At 47.6% G+C, this 14,861-nt stretch overlaps 6 protein-coding genes across 6 annotated transcripts; 2 read left to right on the top strand and 4 right to left on the bottom strand.

Moving 5' to 3' along the window:
• Positions 1 to 256: 256 nt before the first annotated feature.
• N7443_006488 (uncharacterized protein) lies at positions 257 to 3,633 on the bottom strand (the record flags this gene model as incomplete). Its single annotated transcript, XM_056886544.1, has 20 exons — positions 257 to 325; positions 380 to 602; positions 662 to 691; positions 742 to 892; positions 947 to 1,011; positions 1,068 to 1,198; positions 1,252 to 1,276; positions 1,325 to 1,427; positions 1,481 to 1,523; positions 1,567 to 1,610; positions 1,664 to 2,049; positions 2,100 to 2,222; positions 2,272 to 2,356; positions 2,410 to 2,459; positions 2,517 to 2,675; positions 2,727 to 2,832; positions 2,879 to 2,934; positions 2,993 to 3,003; positions 3,053 to 3,215; positions 3,272 to 3,633. 20 exons carry the CDS (start codon positions 3,631 to 3,633, stop codon positions 257 to 259), a joined length of 2,385 nt encoding a protein of 794 aa, XP_056740193.1.
• A 556-nt stretch (positions 3,634 to 4,189) lies between these two features.
• N7443_006487 (uncharacterized protein) lies at positions 4,190 to 5,878 on the top strand (the record flags this gene model as incomplete). The annotated part of the gene is made up of 1 exon (XM_056886543.1): positions 4,190 to 5,878. One exon carries the CDS (start codon positions 4,190 to 4,192, stop codon positions 5,876 to 5,878), a length of 1,689 nt encoding a protein of 562 aa, XP_056740192.1.
• Positions 5,879 to 6,515: 637 nt separating this feature from the next.
• N7443_006486 (uncharacterized protein) lies at positions 6,516 to 7,170 on the top strand (the record flags this gene model as incomplete). Its single annotated transcript, XM_056886542.1, has 3 exons — positions 6,516 to 6,520; positions 6,568 to 6,915; positions 6,966 to 7,170. The coding sequence occupies 3 exons, from the start codon at positions 6,516 to 6,518 to the stop codon at positions 7,168 to 7,170; spliced, it is 558 nt and encodes a 185-aa protein (XP_056740191.1).
• Positions 7,171 to 7,550: 380 nt separating this feature from the next.
• Positions 7,551 to 9,247, bottom strand: N7443_006485 (FAD-binding oxidoreductase; the record flags this gene model as incomplete). The annotated part of the gene is made up of 5 exons (XM_056886541.1): positions 7,551 to 8,055; positions 8,111 to 8,346; positions 8,399 to 8,744; positions 8,793 to 8,896; positions 8,954 to 9,247. 5 exons carry the CDS (start codon positions 9,245 to 9,247, stop codon positions 7,551 to 7,553), a joined length of 1,485 nt encoding a protein of 494 aa, XP_056740190.1.
• A 711-nt stretch (positions 9,248 to 9,958) lies between these two features.
• Positions 9,959 to 11,499, bottom strand: N7443_006484 (Capsule synthesis protein CapA; the record flags this gene model as incomplete). The annotated part of the gene is made up of 8 exons (XM_056886540.1): positions 9,959 to 10,335; positions 10,395 to 10,462; positions 10,519 to 10,593; positions 10,652 to 10,953; positions 11,009 to 11,079; positions 11,127 to 11,163; positions 11,237 to 11,256; positions 11,310 to 11,499. The coding sequence occupies 8 exons, from the start codon at positions 11,497 to 11,499 to the stop codon at positions 9,959 to 9,961; spliced, it is 1,140 nt and encodes a 379-aa protein (XP_056740189.1).
• Positions 11,500 to 13,795: 2,296 nt separating this feature from the next.
• On the bottom strand, positions 13,796 to 14,813 carry lea1 (U2 snRNP complex subunit LEA1; the record flags this gene model as incomplete). The annotated part of the gene is made up of 4 exons (XM_056886539.1): positions 13,796 to 14,170; positions 14,239 to 14,499; positions 14,600 to 14,640; positions 14,735 to 14,813. 4 exons carry the CDS (start codon positions 14,811 to 14,813, stop codon positions 13,796 to 13,798), a joined length of 756 nt encoding a protein of 251 aa, XP_056740188.1.
• Between the last annotated feature and the right edge of the window lie 48 nt (positions 14,814 to 14,861).

Genomic DNA, 14,861 nt, shown 5'->3' with positions numbered 1-14,861 from the left:
AGTCCGGGAGGCGTTATATTACTGAATTTGTAATTGATTAACTGATTAAATTGACGTGGGCATAACCTGGAGATCTCAAACATCAAATTCCTCAGTTATATACTAAAACTGGTAAAGGAAACAGAGGACCATCCTCAAATGCTGTAGGTAATATACCATTGTGCGTTGAGTGACCTGCGCAGCCCTGGGACCAACGGTCACGTATTTCTCCAGGAACACTAACATTTGAAAAATCAATGAAGTACCAAAGTAACCCTCACCACGTTAATGGCCCAAAGGTCTCTCCATCTGACACTGTCTTCTGAATTGCCGTATACAAAGAATCCTGCAAGTCTTGTATGAGAATAGGGCATGCAACGCAACCGAATTGTACACTTACCATTGTCTCATACGGAGCGATATTGCCCCACCATGCTGGGATGGAGACACCAGGGAGCGTAATCGCGAAAAAAATGACGATTGTCGATAGGATAAGGCCAGTATCCAAACCTGCAGCTGTGATGTAGTTATAGTTATGCCACCAGCCACTCCACCGACGTCGGATCCAGTAGTTGAAGATGAGACCGAACATAGCCCAGGAAGAATAGCTCAAGGGTGTGGCACTGGAAATTTATCAGTCACTTAACCTTGGATGAGTAGGAATATGATAGTGATAACTCACGGAGGCAGCCAGGCCATCGCACCCAGCATACTGGTATTCAAATTAGCAACGATTTGCCAAGCAAATGACTTCCCACTTACACTGGTGCATTGAGGAAGCGGGCCTTTGACCGAGGGAAAACTCGCATCAAAACATAAAATGTAACAGGTAGAAGGGCTCCGATAAGCCAGAACCATTGGAACTGTGTGTAAATCGCACCGGGTCCAAACATGCGATTTGGACCAATAGCCCCTGATGAAAGATCAGCAATTTGTTTTCAAAATAAGAAACAGGAATATTGTCTACCCCAAACGATGCTAGATGAGAAGAAAGCCCTTCCGTTCGGGCAAGTGAAATGCGCTGATTGTTCACTGGGTTAAGATAAGTGATATGACCAGACATGTTTTGAAGATAGACAATAGCTCACGAATTGCAAACGCCTTCGATGTTTCCTAAGGTCCAATTCATGACCGCAATCTGTACAAAACATGCCCATATTGTGGCAACAACTTGACACATGAATGTGACTCGAGGAGGCACCTTCATGTAGTGCGCCAGCTGATTGGGAGGAATTAATAAAGCAAAATATTTCCAATTTTGTTTATGCTTACCTTGAGATCCGAGCAATATGTTTGCCTAGAGCCGATATTAGCTTAAAATTAGCCATTAAGAGTGATAACTTACGCTTGGCCAAGAGTGATTGTGCTGAAAACTTTGAAGACCATGACTCCGATCGGTTTCCCGGGAATCATGAAGCCAGCTAAGAAGGGAGATATGACATTCAGTGCTGCACGCGCCAGGTTAATTCAGTTTCTTCCTAGTGTATGTTAGTGTACTTACAGAGCTGAATGTTTGTAATTGCTAAAATCATGCAAGTCGGAATCTTTCATTGTTAGCAGTGGCCTCCTCACCCAGAGAGAACTTACAATGAATACAACTGCAATTATCAGGGACACGAAATATGCCCACCCTATAATACTGTTTAGCAGAATTATTTATATATAGGAAGGCGGAAACACGTACAGGGGAGCTGGGAGTCGTAGCCCAAGATGCAGCCCAGTCCTAGTGCAATTGAGACGATGAAAAGTCCCGCATACCAAAATTCAGGGACTTCCTGGTACTTTTTCATTAGTGTCATATGAATGTCAGGCTCTTGGTTCCGAGAAAATTTGAATCGATGCCAGATCTCCTTTCGGTGGAAAAGAACTATGTGAACGATCGCTGCTGTGAGTGCGGCAAATGAAAGGCCGTAATTGAGCGCAAATGTCGGCGCCAGAAACATTGGCGAGTATGCTTTATATTTCTGTTCATCAAATGAGAAATCTGGCCCCAGAATCTTGGTCACATCGTAGGCTTGCTGTTGATTGTCGTAGGTGGAGGATGTGTTGATCGGGAGATATTCGGAGTACCTATTTTCTGGTTAGGTTTGTTAAACTGAAAAGATACCACCATAACGTACAGAGCTCCAGTATAAGCAATTCCAATTGTTGTAAGAAGCATGAAAACCACTAGTCCAATCATGGTATTGACCAAGGAGTGAACAGGTGAGAGCAATGGGTCAAGAAGGTAGGCAGAAACATATCTGAAAATTATCAGCGTAAAGAAAAACAAAGCCCAGTATAGAAACTCACGTCCAATCAAAAGTAATCGGGATGAGCGAAAGTCCAGTAAATCCGCCAAACAGTTGATTCAAAACAACATTATTTGGCTTGATCCCTGTAGACGAGCCACATTAATCCCCACGCATTGAAGTCAAGAAGAAGACTTACAGGTTATGAAAGCAAACACTGAAAGCCCCTGCCAGAGCACACCGGGGATCCTAGAGGCAATCCATTATTTTTACGAAAAGGCTGAATCGGAATTGGTCTAAACATACCAGTAGTAGACAAACATCCCACCCATGACATACATAAAGTAGCGGTAGCGTGAGATAGTCCATCCGTTGGTTTGGGATGGATCGGAAGCACTTTTGTCATGTAGAGCATAGAACAAAGTAGTGTTTGCAAATTGCGTCGGCCACACCATAGCCGCCGGCCTGAGGATATTAGTGGTTATGTAAGAATGCTTAGAAAGCTGCACTACCTACCAGACAAGGAAGCGACGAAAAATTCCAGCTAGGGCGATACCAATTATTTGACTGCTCAATGCAAAGAGCAGCTGGAATCCCCAGCCAATATCGAGATTATATAGGGCTACTTGTTGTTAGAGACGATCATTGCACCAAAAGATTTCACGTACGCTCAGCTTTCAATGCCAAGAGAGCATCTGTGCAGTATGCATATCCGATGGACACGCTGAGTTTGTTAATCATAATCTAGCATGAAAATAGTTCGAAATGACATCGCAACATACTTGGCCATGAGCTAATGGAAAGTTAGTGGTGCGCTGGAAGAAATAGATATCAAGACCCACTGTGACGACTGTGTGCTCTTTAATAGTAAAAGGACCAGTGTTTAGGGTCCATTGGACTCCAAAGGTATTGAAGACTCTTGTTGGCATATATCTGGCCCATGCGCAACCTATTGGGTAGACGAGCAATTGCACCACGATAGATGGAAATGAAATGGCCGGGCTCCTGAATTAACGTCAATAAATTTCTCAATTGCTCTAAATAGCTTCTGGAAATCGTACCTCATACTCAAAAACATGTTAAGCCCACTGCCGATCGTTGTAAAAAACATTCCTAGAATCCATGCTCGCACGGTATTTGCAACTTCCTCACCGTCGGTGTTCCGCACGGCCGCACGAACGGATTCGTAAGGTGAATCCTGAACAAAAGACTTGTCCAATTCAGCGGCCTTTTCTTGATCATTTGTGTCAACTGCCTCGTTAATTTCATCAATTTTCTCTTGAGAAAGATTTGGGTCCCATTGGTGCAGAGACTTCAGCTTAGATAGCTCCTCAACGGTGTTATCGGCTTGTTTATTGATTTCTGTTGACTCATCCGAGGAAAAAGGCTCGATGCCATCAATGGCCTGGACTTGAGAAATCATCATGCCGAAGTTGAACTGAAATGACCGGGCTCTACTATTCAACGGCCAAAGTCAACCATATATTTGAATTTGTGGCGGTCCGAGAAGGTTGCTGGCCCAAGATAAGCCTAAAACTAAAGTGGTTAACCCTTCAATTGTTCCCCGCATTCCTAAGCTTTGTATCCCTTGACGAGTGAATGCGGTTTGGCTTCAATACTTACCCGATAACAACACGTCCACTTCGGGTAAAAACGCGGAGTAAGCTACGCACTAAACCAGTCTTACTTTTCGCTTAGGGGATTCTGATGATATGGACGGGGCAACTTGACCACTCGGATCAAGCAGCGACTTTTAGTATAATGTCGGCTCTAATCAGGGTCGTAACGTGGTATTCATTCCAATGTTGTTGGTCCATGGTCGCCACGATATGCCAGGATTTGTTCCGGTCGGCAACCTATCTTCTTCACCTATCGATCGCTATTCTTCAGGCTCCCTAGACCTTTAGTGCGACGCCGCGCCCTTGATAACACTCGATTCCGAGCCGACAAACCACCACACCGGCATCACTGACCGAATCATGGTCACGATCACCTCCCCCAGGGCTATCGCCATTAGGCGTTCTCAGGTGGACTCTATACGCGAAAGAATCGAACGTATCACGGAAGATCTCAACGACATCAAGACTTTCTTTCCTATAAGAATATCCACGAAAAGAACGCAGAAGTTGAAACAGTATTTAAAAAGAGAACTTGAGCTTCTGCGTGAGCAGCCTTTCGAGTGTTATGACCAGCAAGAAAAGGTGGATTATCTGCTCATCAAAAACTACCTGGAGAGGCAACTCCGCCAGGTAGAACTCGACATTAAGCAGGACCAAAAGACTAAACCTCTTCTGCCATTCGCCGACATATTAGTAAAACTCTGCGAAGACCGTGCGCTGGTCGTTCCGATCGAGCCAAAAGATGTCGCGCAGAAGCTTTATGAGACCCAGGGGGAAATCACAACTGTAATTGCAAAGATCAAAGCCGGTTCGAAAGATCTCTCAATGGAAAAGACAAGTGCTTTTCGGGCATCGAAGACCATGGACTCACTTCGCGACAACTTGAAAGAATGGTACGGATTCTATAAAGGCTACGACCCCTCATTTGACTGGTGGGTGTCTCGTCCATACAGCGTGGTGGACACAAATCTCGAAACTGCCTCGATCACCATTCGTGAAAGACTTGTCGGTATTGACCCAGACAATGAGGATGCTATCGTCGGTGACCCAATTGGCCGGGAAGGACTTCTCAATGAGTTCCGCGCCGAAATGATCCCCTACACACCAGAGGAGGTCATTGCCATTGGAGAGAAAGAATTCCAATGGTGCATCAAAGAGCTCAAAAAGGCATCACGCGCAATGGGCTTAAAGGACAACTGGAAAGAAGCTCTGGAACAAGTCAAGAATGATTTTGTTGAGCCTGGAAAACAGACTCAACTCGTTCTAGATCTTGTGGAAGAAGCAATCTCTTTTGTTGAAGAGCATGACCTTATCACAGTACCCCAAATCGCCAAGGAGACATGGCAGATGTTCATGATGTCGCCCGAGCGTCAGAAAGTGAATCCGTTCTTTCTTGGAGGCGAATGCATCATCGTCTCCTATCCGGTCGACACCATGGACCATGAAGCAAAAATGATGAGTATGCGGGGCAACAACATCCATTTCTCGCGCGCGACAGTGTTCCATGAGATGATCCCCGGTCATCATCTCCAAATGCATATGAATGCCAGACATAAACCATATCGACGCCTGTTTGACACCCCTTTTTGGATCGAGGGATGGTCTTTGTATTGGGAGTTCATTCTGTGGGATAATGAGCGGTTCACGAAAACACCGCAGAACCGGATCGGAATGCTCTTCTGGCGCCTTCATCGATGCGCTCGAATCATTTTCTCTATCAAGTTCCACCTCGGCCAAATGGCTCCTCAGGAGTGCATTGATCTGTTAGTGGACGAAGTGGGCCACGAACGCACGACTGCAGAAGGAGAGGTAAGAAGATCTCTAAATGGAGATTATTCTCCTCTTTATCAGGCCGGTTATATGCTCGGAGCGCTGCAGATCTACGCTCTGCGGAAGGAGGTTGTGGACAAACACTATATGGCAGAGAAGGTCTTCCACGACCGATTTTTGAAGGAGAATCGCATGCCGATTGAGCTGGTTCGGGCATTAATCATGGACCAACCGTTGAGCCGAGACTACCAAACTTCATGGAAGTTTTACTCTGCTTGAATAGTGTTTGTTTACCAAGACCACAGATAGTGCTTTTCCAGTACCAGACAACGCTCATTAACGGCCCGGCAGATGTTGCGCGGTTGGGTCGGGGTCAATTTCCAGCAAGCTAGGCAGCGGATCATCATGACTTCAGCATACATTACCACAAACTGATCGCATATCGTGCTCTAGATATGTGAATGAACCAACTGAGAAGCCAACCTAAACATTGCGCACACATTTCAGGACTTCTGAGGGGACAGGTCATACCTACCCATTTAGCACCATTTATATTGTATTCCTGATCCAGCTGTAGGCCCTTTCAAACATTTGGTGAAAAAGCAGTGATAGTCCACAAGTCAGATAGAATCACGGCCTTCAAGCGGCTCTGACTACTCCAGCCCTTTTGAGGCTCTTGACGTAACTGCCTCAGTCAACCCGCCTTTTCCTCTCCGTCATTATTGTCTCTTCGCTTCATCTTCCACTCTAAACCCCCATTTCGTCTTCAATTACACTCTCAACGAACGTTTCTCAAGAGTTGTAAGCAATAAGTCTTTGGTTTCAAAGACCTCAATCCACGCTGACACAGCAGACACCCTCACGGACTTATCACACAATTTCCAGGAATAAGACCTCCCGATCACACTTGGACCAAATGGGGTATGTGTTTCCCTACACAGGATTTGATATCTCTTACGAATAATTAGTTACACGCACTACTACGAGGTCCTCGACTGGGAATCTCCGGAATGGAAGGCTGCCTGGCCCCAGCTGGTCAAAGACGCCCAGACGATAATCGACGCCGCTGGAGTCGCAGTCTGCGGGGCCACCGAGGATGAAGAAGTTGTTACGCCTCCAATTGCAAATGAGAAGGACGGTATCTACATTGGAGGAGTTGATGAGGATGCCTACGAGCGATTCATACTCGTTCCAAATTACGAGGATGTCGGCTCGAGGTTTCAGTTCTGCAAGACGGCTCGCAGGGAGTACGACGTTGTGGTTACTTGTATTCTACTCCGAGCCAAAATGCTGGCCCCAAACTCTTTTAAATTGTCGTGAGTAGCATTTCTCTTTTTCCCATTAACATGACCTGAACTTTTCCCAGCTCTGATGGCTCCTGGAGTGAGTGGAAGCCGGCACGGGATGTTTATCAACGTATTTGGCCAGATGCCTCGGTCGAATGCCCTTTCAAAGATGACGAAAGCGAGGTGGACACGGACGCTGAAGTTGATGAGGACAGTGAAGATGAAGAGAGCAGCGAAACTGAAGATGGGAGCGATGATGAACTGGATACCAGGTTGGATGCATAATCTTATGCTGAGGTCAAAGCTAACGCACAACAATCATAGCGAGAAGAACCTCGGGATCGGAGAAATTTTTATAGACAGCCAACGTAATTCCAGGGGCCGTTACTGCACCTTGATGTGAGCGATAAAAGTATTACATTCAACCACGACGAGCCTCGACTGGAAGGATTTTCTATTTTGTCTCACTGAATCGTTACATATCTAAAGCACATTCATATTTAGAGAAAGGAAATAAAGTATCCAATACCACTCCAGAAGGTGGAACTTTCCTCCTCTTCATCTCCCCTACCACCAATTGTGTCACGGTCTTGTTTAAACTTAAAGATTTAAGGTATGTATCAATCGTTCATTTCAGGCGATCGAACATGGTCCAGTGGCTAAATTTAATAAACCTTAAAGCCACCGGGCATCAAGGTCTGGAAGACACCATGAGGGTCGTACTTCTGAGCAATAGAGATCAACTTCTGGTGATTCTTCTCGCCGTAGCCGGGGAAGATAGATTGAAAGCCAGCCGAGTCACCCATGTAGTTGAACTTGTCATAGAGGCCGGCCTTCAGAGTCGCGTTGTTGATCGCGTAAGTGGTCTCCTCAATCCAATCAGCAACGATGCCGTCGTAGGCAGAACCGATCCACTCGACGACCTCGGCGTAGCAGAGGTACACCTTCGAGGAGTTCAGACCCAAAGCATTACCACCTGCTTGCTCAGAGGCTTTCATCCAGTCAGCCCCGATGGGTTGCCAGTCCAGCTGGATCGTCGAGATGTTGGCGGAGGGGATCTGCTTATACAGCTTGGGCAGCTGGTTGAAGAAGGTGGTGTTGATAATACTGATTCCTTGGTGGAGCTCCTTGTAGGTGGTGCCCTTGACGGTTCCGGCGACGAAGACATCGCTGCAGGTGATTAGCATGGGGACCTCAATAAGTAAGAATTTAGAATCAGGCTCACTTGATACCATCAACAACCATCTCACCAGTCTCAGCTGCAAACTCGGCCACGGTCTTGAAGCCCATGGTGTTGCTGATAGCGGGGATGTCGGTGAACGGTTTGAGGATCTCCGGGTAATTCTCGGTCTCGCTGTCGTAGAAGAGGATTACCGAAGCCAGAGTCGAGTCACCGGGCACCAGGGCAGGAACAACGTGAGTCTTAGGGTCATAAATGTCGGACGCAAATTCAGCCGTAGCCTGAGAGGATCAGTAAAAGTTCTCAATGTGAAATAACTCAGAGGGAACATACAGCAAGGAAGCGGTCGATATATTCAGCCGCGACGGTCCATGTTCCAGCCCAAACCTTGGAGGATCTAATGGTCTGCAGGTCAAAGCGAGTGACGAGACCAAAATTGCTGCTGCCACCCTTCAAGGCCCAAAAGAGATCGGAGTTCGAAGTCTTGTTGGCCTCAACGATCGAACCGTCGCCAAGGACGACCTCGTAATTGATGACGGTGTCGGCGGCAAAGCCAACCTGGTTACCATAAAAGTTGACACCACCAGCAAGAAGAAGGCCGGGGACACCAACAGGACCAAGGCGACCACCTGCCGCCGTCAGATTAGACTTGCCAAGGAAGGCATAGACATCGGCCCATCTGATGAGATCAGCGGATTGTTTACAGCGGGTTGGGTAGGAAATCTACCGGTAAGCAGGACCAACCGAGAGAATAGACTTGTCTTCGTTCAGTTCCATGGTGGTCAAGTTCGACATAACGACCAGCACGCCTCCGTTAATGTTGTTGGAACCCTGAACTCTACTTAGTCTACATGATTCATGTCAGGCCTCACTTTGTGGGGCACTTACTCGGATGCCCATGTGTCCGCCACCACGAACAGCAAACTCGGCATTGGCACCAACAAGCGCCTCCAACCCCTCGGCCAATTGGCTAGCGGACTGAGGACGGAACACACACCCAGGAGACAGAATCTCAGTGTTTGACCAGAAGTTACTGGACTCGTAGTTATAGACAGTGGTGCCTCGGGAGAACACCGCGTCTCCAAGGGGCTGCTTCAACGCCTGACACCCCGCGCCAATAGACCTGGCCGCGACCGTGGCAATGGCGCTTGCCAAAGGCAATGTAAAGGAAGCTACACGCATTGTCAATAGGTATGAGGTGCAACGTGGTCAAGGAGAACAGTGAAGACCTTGTAACTTCGAGATCGTCGTTGAAATCTTACTAACGACAGCAGACAATTGTATTTAGTACTCAAATACGGAATTACTGGAATGGCTTGTTCTCAGGGCGTCTGTGAGCCTTGCCTAGCTGGTTCAACTCCGGTGTTAGCACGGAACGGGCTGATTGAGGACTGTGGGTACCGATCCACTTGGTGGAGTGTTGTTATTGTGTGCTTGGCAAAAACGGAAATTGCGATGAACACGGTGCTGCAAACATATAGAAAACTGCCCCAAAGACTAATAAAGCTTTCTGTGGCTAAACCTTAGTGCAGTAGGATCTGAGCTTAGACCTCTGCCCTATCCATGGAAGCGAGTTGGGCATGGGTTGTCGGCTTCTAGTGAACGCCTCGCGGGATTTGCCGAGGTGGCTGAATCCACCATTACCAAGGTCGTAAGACTTATACAGCCCGACTGAGAAAATAATGTACATTAGCCTGAACGCTTGAATTTCACTTCTTTCTTGGCGTCTTTTTGCTCGCATCGATGAGGTCATGAGATCACGAGCGTGCCATGGCTGGTTGTTGTTGGTACTCTACATTTGTAAATTTATACATGCTAAAGGTAGGTATAATTATGTACACGATCATCCATTTTGGGAACGATCAATTCGAGAAACATATCTTGCATCATTCATCATGGCGCCGGTCGCGATGTGTTTTCCACATCGAATTCAACAGTTCGAACAATGCCAGCAGGCTCATCTGCGTCTTTGCCATGATTGGAAGACAGTTTCGAGAGAATGTGTTCTGCGCTATCATTATCAGGTCCCCTGAGCGTAGTGAGCGTTGCCGAATACTGATGCTCGCGGCCTGAGAAGTCGGGTCGCTGACTGGGTGATGAACTGAGCTGATGGGCATGCTTCCGAGAGCTTGAGCCATATCCGCCAGATGACAGACCTAACAGACGCGGGAAGTACTGTCGGATGAAGGGTCTGATCGCTGTGATACAGCCACCAAATATTCCAAGGTTGAGCTCGATTGTGCACCACATCAGTGCGTTGGTAGTTGCCCCTGTGCCAATTTCGAATTAGCCGTGGTTTTTAATGTTGATTAAATGTAGATGCTCTTACAGGTCAAATCGGGGCTCTCCAAGAGCTCGTGAAGCGACGCCAGGCGGATGCAGCTGACAATTCCCACGCTATGAATTATTCAGTACTGAATGAGGAGAAATTTCGGTTTTATGTCATTACTCACAAGCATCCCATAGCCAAAATACCTCCGACAGCAATCTTCTGCCGTAAAGGCATCTGCAGTGGGCGTAGCCACGGTCTAGACAAATTAATTATTCATTAGCCGCAGTCTTCGTACGAGCCTTGGAGGAACATACATCGGCACCACGACAGTAGCGAAGTCCGTAAATATACCCAGTCCAGCATTCGCAAAGTAGAATACCGGTCTATTCATACAATGCCCACTTGTAATAGTCAAGTCCCATGCCTTGGCGATTGGACTGCAGCTGAGAATGTTGGCGAGAATGCTAGCGATCGCGTAGCCGCTCGCAATAAACACAATGGCCCAAACGCAAATGTGAAAGTTTCGACTGGGGAAAATCCGGAGGTAGAAAACGAGAACGGAGACTTTGGTGAAGCCGGTAGCAGCGCAATAGAGAATAGCCGAAATGACGTTAAGCTGTGGGTTGGCGAATGTTAACTCTGGTGTTCATCCAGCGCGTGGTTGTACGGACCTTGAGAAACCATGGCGTCACGGAAGTTGCGGGGACATCCCACATGTGTTTACCCAACCCCCAATTAAGCACTAAATTGGTTAGCCAGCTGCTACTTCATTGGGAGGGAGCAACCTACTATCTAATGTCACACCTGTCAGGGCACATGATAGAATCTGCAAAGATTGGTCCGCATTAGTAGAGTTCCAATAGCCTGAGTACCGGCTACAGAGCTACATAGCTTCATACAAGAGCCATAGCCATAAGATCTGTAGAATAAGTCAGTGAATCGATCTCTTAGATGTGGCATTTCTTTACTTACAGTCATCCCAGCGGAAGCTCCGCACCACAAAAGCTCGAGTCCATACCCGAACACCCAAAGCAACAACAGCCAAGGGCAAAAATACACAGTTCACAACGAGAAATTTGATACCACAGTAAGGCGGGTCAACAAAATTCGACGTCTGGCCAGCCGGCGGCGCCATGGCCGCAACGATGGTACCACTAGCCATAGCGCTGGATCAGTGAGGGAGACCCATCCGCAAGTGAGGGGCAGGGTTGGCGACAACAGAAGGACAGAAAACAAGCACAGGGTCATAGATAGGGAAAGATCCCCTGAGTTGTCAGTCCTATTCTGTAGAGAGTCGAAAAGAGGGTTCTGACTTCGATCATGTCAAGAATATCATCAGAACTTAAGGAACCACAGGTCAGAGCCCGAGGTCTGACCATCGAGCCTTGCAGCTGAAGCGCATTCAAGAGAGCATCTCGTGGAGACTATAAAACAGGCTCCACAGTGGGACCCGAGTATTCGAGTTACACAGATCATCGATTTCCATGAGACCCGTTCATTCTATTGAATTTTTCATTAATTATTCCTCGTCTACACGAAAGGGGCCTCCAGGATACAGACCTCTGTCCTGTGCCTGATCGTAGGATGATGCGGGTTCTGCTGACATCCCAGAATTGGTATAAGAACTTCAAATAATCCCCAGCAGCCTCGAAGAACGGTCATCATCCTGGGCAGAAAATAAACCAGCTAGAGCTGATGCAATACACGGGGAGCATTCTGCTTGCGGGATAGCAGTCCTGCGCGTTTTGCAGGGGATAATCGCTAAATATTGGCCCTTTGCCCCAAAGCTCGATCAACAGCCTCTATTAAAAACCTAAGGAGTAAAGATTGGCGCCCTGCGAACCTCCACGGAATCTGTTTCGATCGTCGTTGGCCCGCGTTCTCCGTAGCGATGATCCGGCCGAACTTAAGCATCCACTTCGTTCGACCTAGCTTTGCGACGGGCTCGCCTAGATTGCCTGACGCCGGACTTCTGCCGGTTCGCCCAGATGAAGTCTGAAAATGCTAGGCCCAGTTACGTGGGGGGTTCGCCTCCCAATTAATTTAAATACATGTAAGTACAGATGGGACCCGCTCGGGATATCCGTGTTGTTCCATGGATGTGCCTTCAGCCTCGATCTTGGGGTGGTGGCGTCGCGACCGTGGCTCCAAATGAATTGAATTCATCATTCGCGAAATGTAATTGCTAATACCGCGTGTCTTAAGGACCTTCGAAACATAGATGGGATCTTAGAACACCCATAAACTTGAGCTGACTAGGGGATCGCCAGATTATATGAGCTATCGGAGAACTCCGCAATATTACCGCGCCCCGTGTTCAAGCTTGCCTCAAGGTGTAAGCTTTCACCCTTGAACTACCCCATGTTACGCCTCAAATTTGTGTCGTTTCAACAAGGGTTACCCTTGAAAAAGTGATCCTTGTGCGTCACATAAAGTGATGCGGTGCATAATTCAGTCAAGTTCTATGCACCATGCTCACCACTTCCCTCTCTGCCTACTTAAAAAATTGAGGCCCATATTTGGACTATTGCTCCTTTTGACAGCGCGACCAAAAGCATATTTCATGTGAGCCACGAGTTTGTTCTTTAAGGCTTTCTCAACGTCTTCCTACAATTATGCTGATTGTCTCTTGAGGCCTGTTTTTGCTTCTTTCCAGTGCATCAGCTAGACATTTCTCAAACGCCCAAGGAGACATTAAGTAATAAGCGCCTGTTTAGAAACCGGAAACCTAGGCTATCTTCCTACTCAGGCTATAATTAGAAGAAATCATTCAGCCTGATCGAGAAGATAATCTTCAGGGGTCTACACATTTGATTCTTCAGTTATTCGTCGAAGTCGTCATGGACACCTCTCTAAGGCTCTTTTAGGCCTCTTTTTGTTCTATTTTTAATGTTTTCTCTTTGATAATAGTGACCTCACCTGACGAAATAAGCCACGGCCACCTAATTAGAACAGATTGTATCATAGTCCTGGCCGGCTATACGTCACTAATGGGTTGACTCCAACAAGATTACAAATTACAATCGCGTGAACTTTAGACAGGGCTGCAGCGTGTAGGCTACTCCGGGTTCATCTTGTCCAAGTAGGGTCCCGTACCCTGGTCGTTCTATGGATCTCTCGGTGATCACTTTGTCGTTAGACAGTGGTGGATTCGTTGTGAACAAATATTACATGAAATACCTTCAAACACAAGCCATGAGGTACAGATTAGACTGCAATAGAAATATTTTTGGGTATGGACCTCGGTCCAAATGCTAGCTCCTGTACCTCGAAGGAAAAGAAAAACGGATATAGCACCCAGGTTAGATAAAACCCCGATAAACACACAACCCCGCAGATCAAAGCCAGGTATAATATGAGAATCCCAACGACCGAGATTGAAAACAAGATCAAAAACGAAACCGAGCCCAGAGAAACACAAGCATGGTATGTCCAGAAAACGCAGCTCAAATGCAACTTCACATCTGCATCTTCTCATCTCCGTCTGCATCTCCCGCGCCAATGGCTCCACCGGGTATCCGGCCTTCGTTCAGCTCCTTCTCCAGTCTTGTGATCTCCTGCAGACTCTTTGCCTCCCGGATCATTTGTTCCACGCGCTTTCGCTCGGCGGCGGTCAATTTTACTCGGATGGCTTTGTCTGCCGGGGCGCGGTCTGCGGTAGCGGAGACGTCGAAGGTTTGGGATTTGATGCCCATGACCTTGGATGCGAGAGAGGAGGGTTCTTCGATGGTGCCGAACAGTTCCTTGGCTTGGGTGCGCTCTGCGTCCTTCACTTTTTGGTAGTCGAGGAAACGGACGGAGGGGAGAAGCCAGATGACCCAGTATCGGTAGTGCTAGAAGCATGTGTTAGATGTCCTGCGGCTTTGGAGGCAAGTAGAGGCTAGAGGAGTGGTGAACCTACTTCCTTCCGTGTGATAGGGTTCTCAAGTAGGGTCAAATGTGTCAACTTCGTCAATGTCTTCAGAGGGTCGAGGTCCGCGAGCTCGGACATGTTATTTGAAGTCAAGACAAGGGTTGTCAAATTCGGCAGAGACGAAGCCAGAGTCGACTGAATGTGATTGATTCGGTTGCGCGCAAGAAGAAGGGTGTGAAGACGAGGAAAGAAAGGGAAATTGCCGAGCGAGGAGAGGTCGTTGTCCGTGAAGTCAATTGCATCTTGATGCTGCGAGAGGTTAGCAAGGCGCTTACAACAAACAGTCTGCCAGCAACTGCTCCCTGGGAGGCCAGGAATCAGCAGCGAGGCCAGAGCGCAAAGTACTTACCTTGGCAACACCTAGGTTCTCAATTGCGGGGATCTTGTGCCCTACACGCGACGCGCAAAGTTGATATCAATCCAGCTCCCTTGACAAGATGTAGTACCTGTTCCTTTCAGGCAGGCGGGGGACAGTGAAACGAACCTCGGAGATCCAGCTCGCGATCCTTGAGCGGATTAATGTATGACAGAGAGTTCTGGAGGAGCTCGACGGTCAAGCGCATGGTGGCGGTGGCGGTCGGCGACGACGATGGGGCGAGTACAGGTCTAGG

This window comes from Penicillium atrosanguineum, assembly GCF_028827265.1.
Source record: "Penicillium atrosanguineum strain IBT 20685 chromosome Unknown utg000005l_segment0_segment0, whole genome shotgun sequence".
Taxonomy (NCBI): Eukaryota; Fungi; Ascomycota; class Eurotiomycetes; order Eurotiales; family Aspergillaceae; genus Penicillium; species Penicillium atrosanguineum.
The sequence above is the reverse complement of the archived record's forward strand: the minus strand, read 5'-3'. Positions and strand labels throughout refer to the sequence as shown.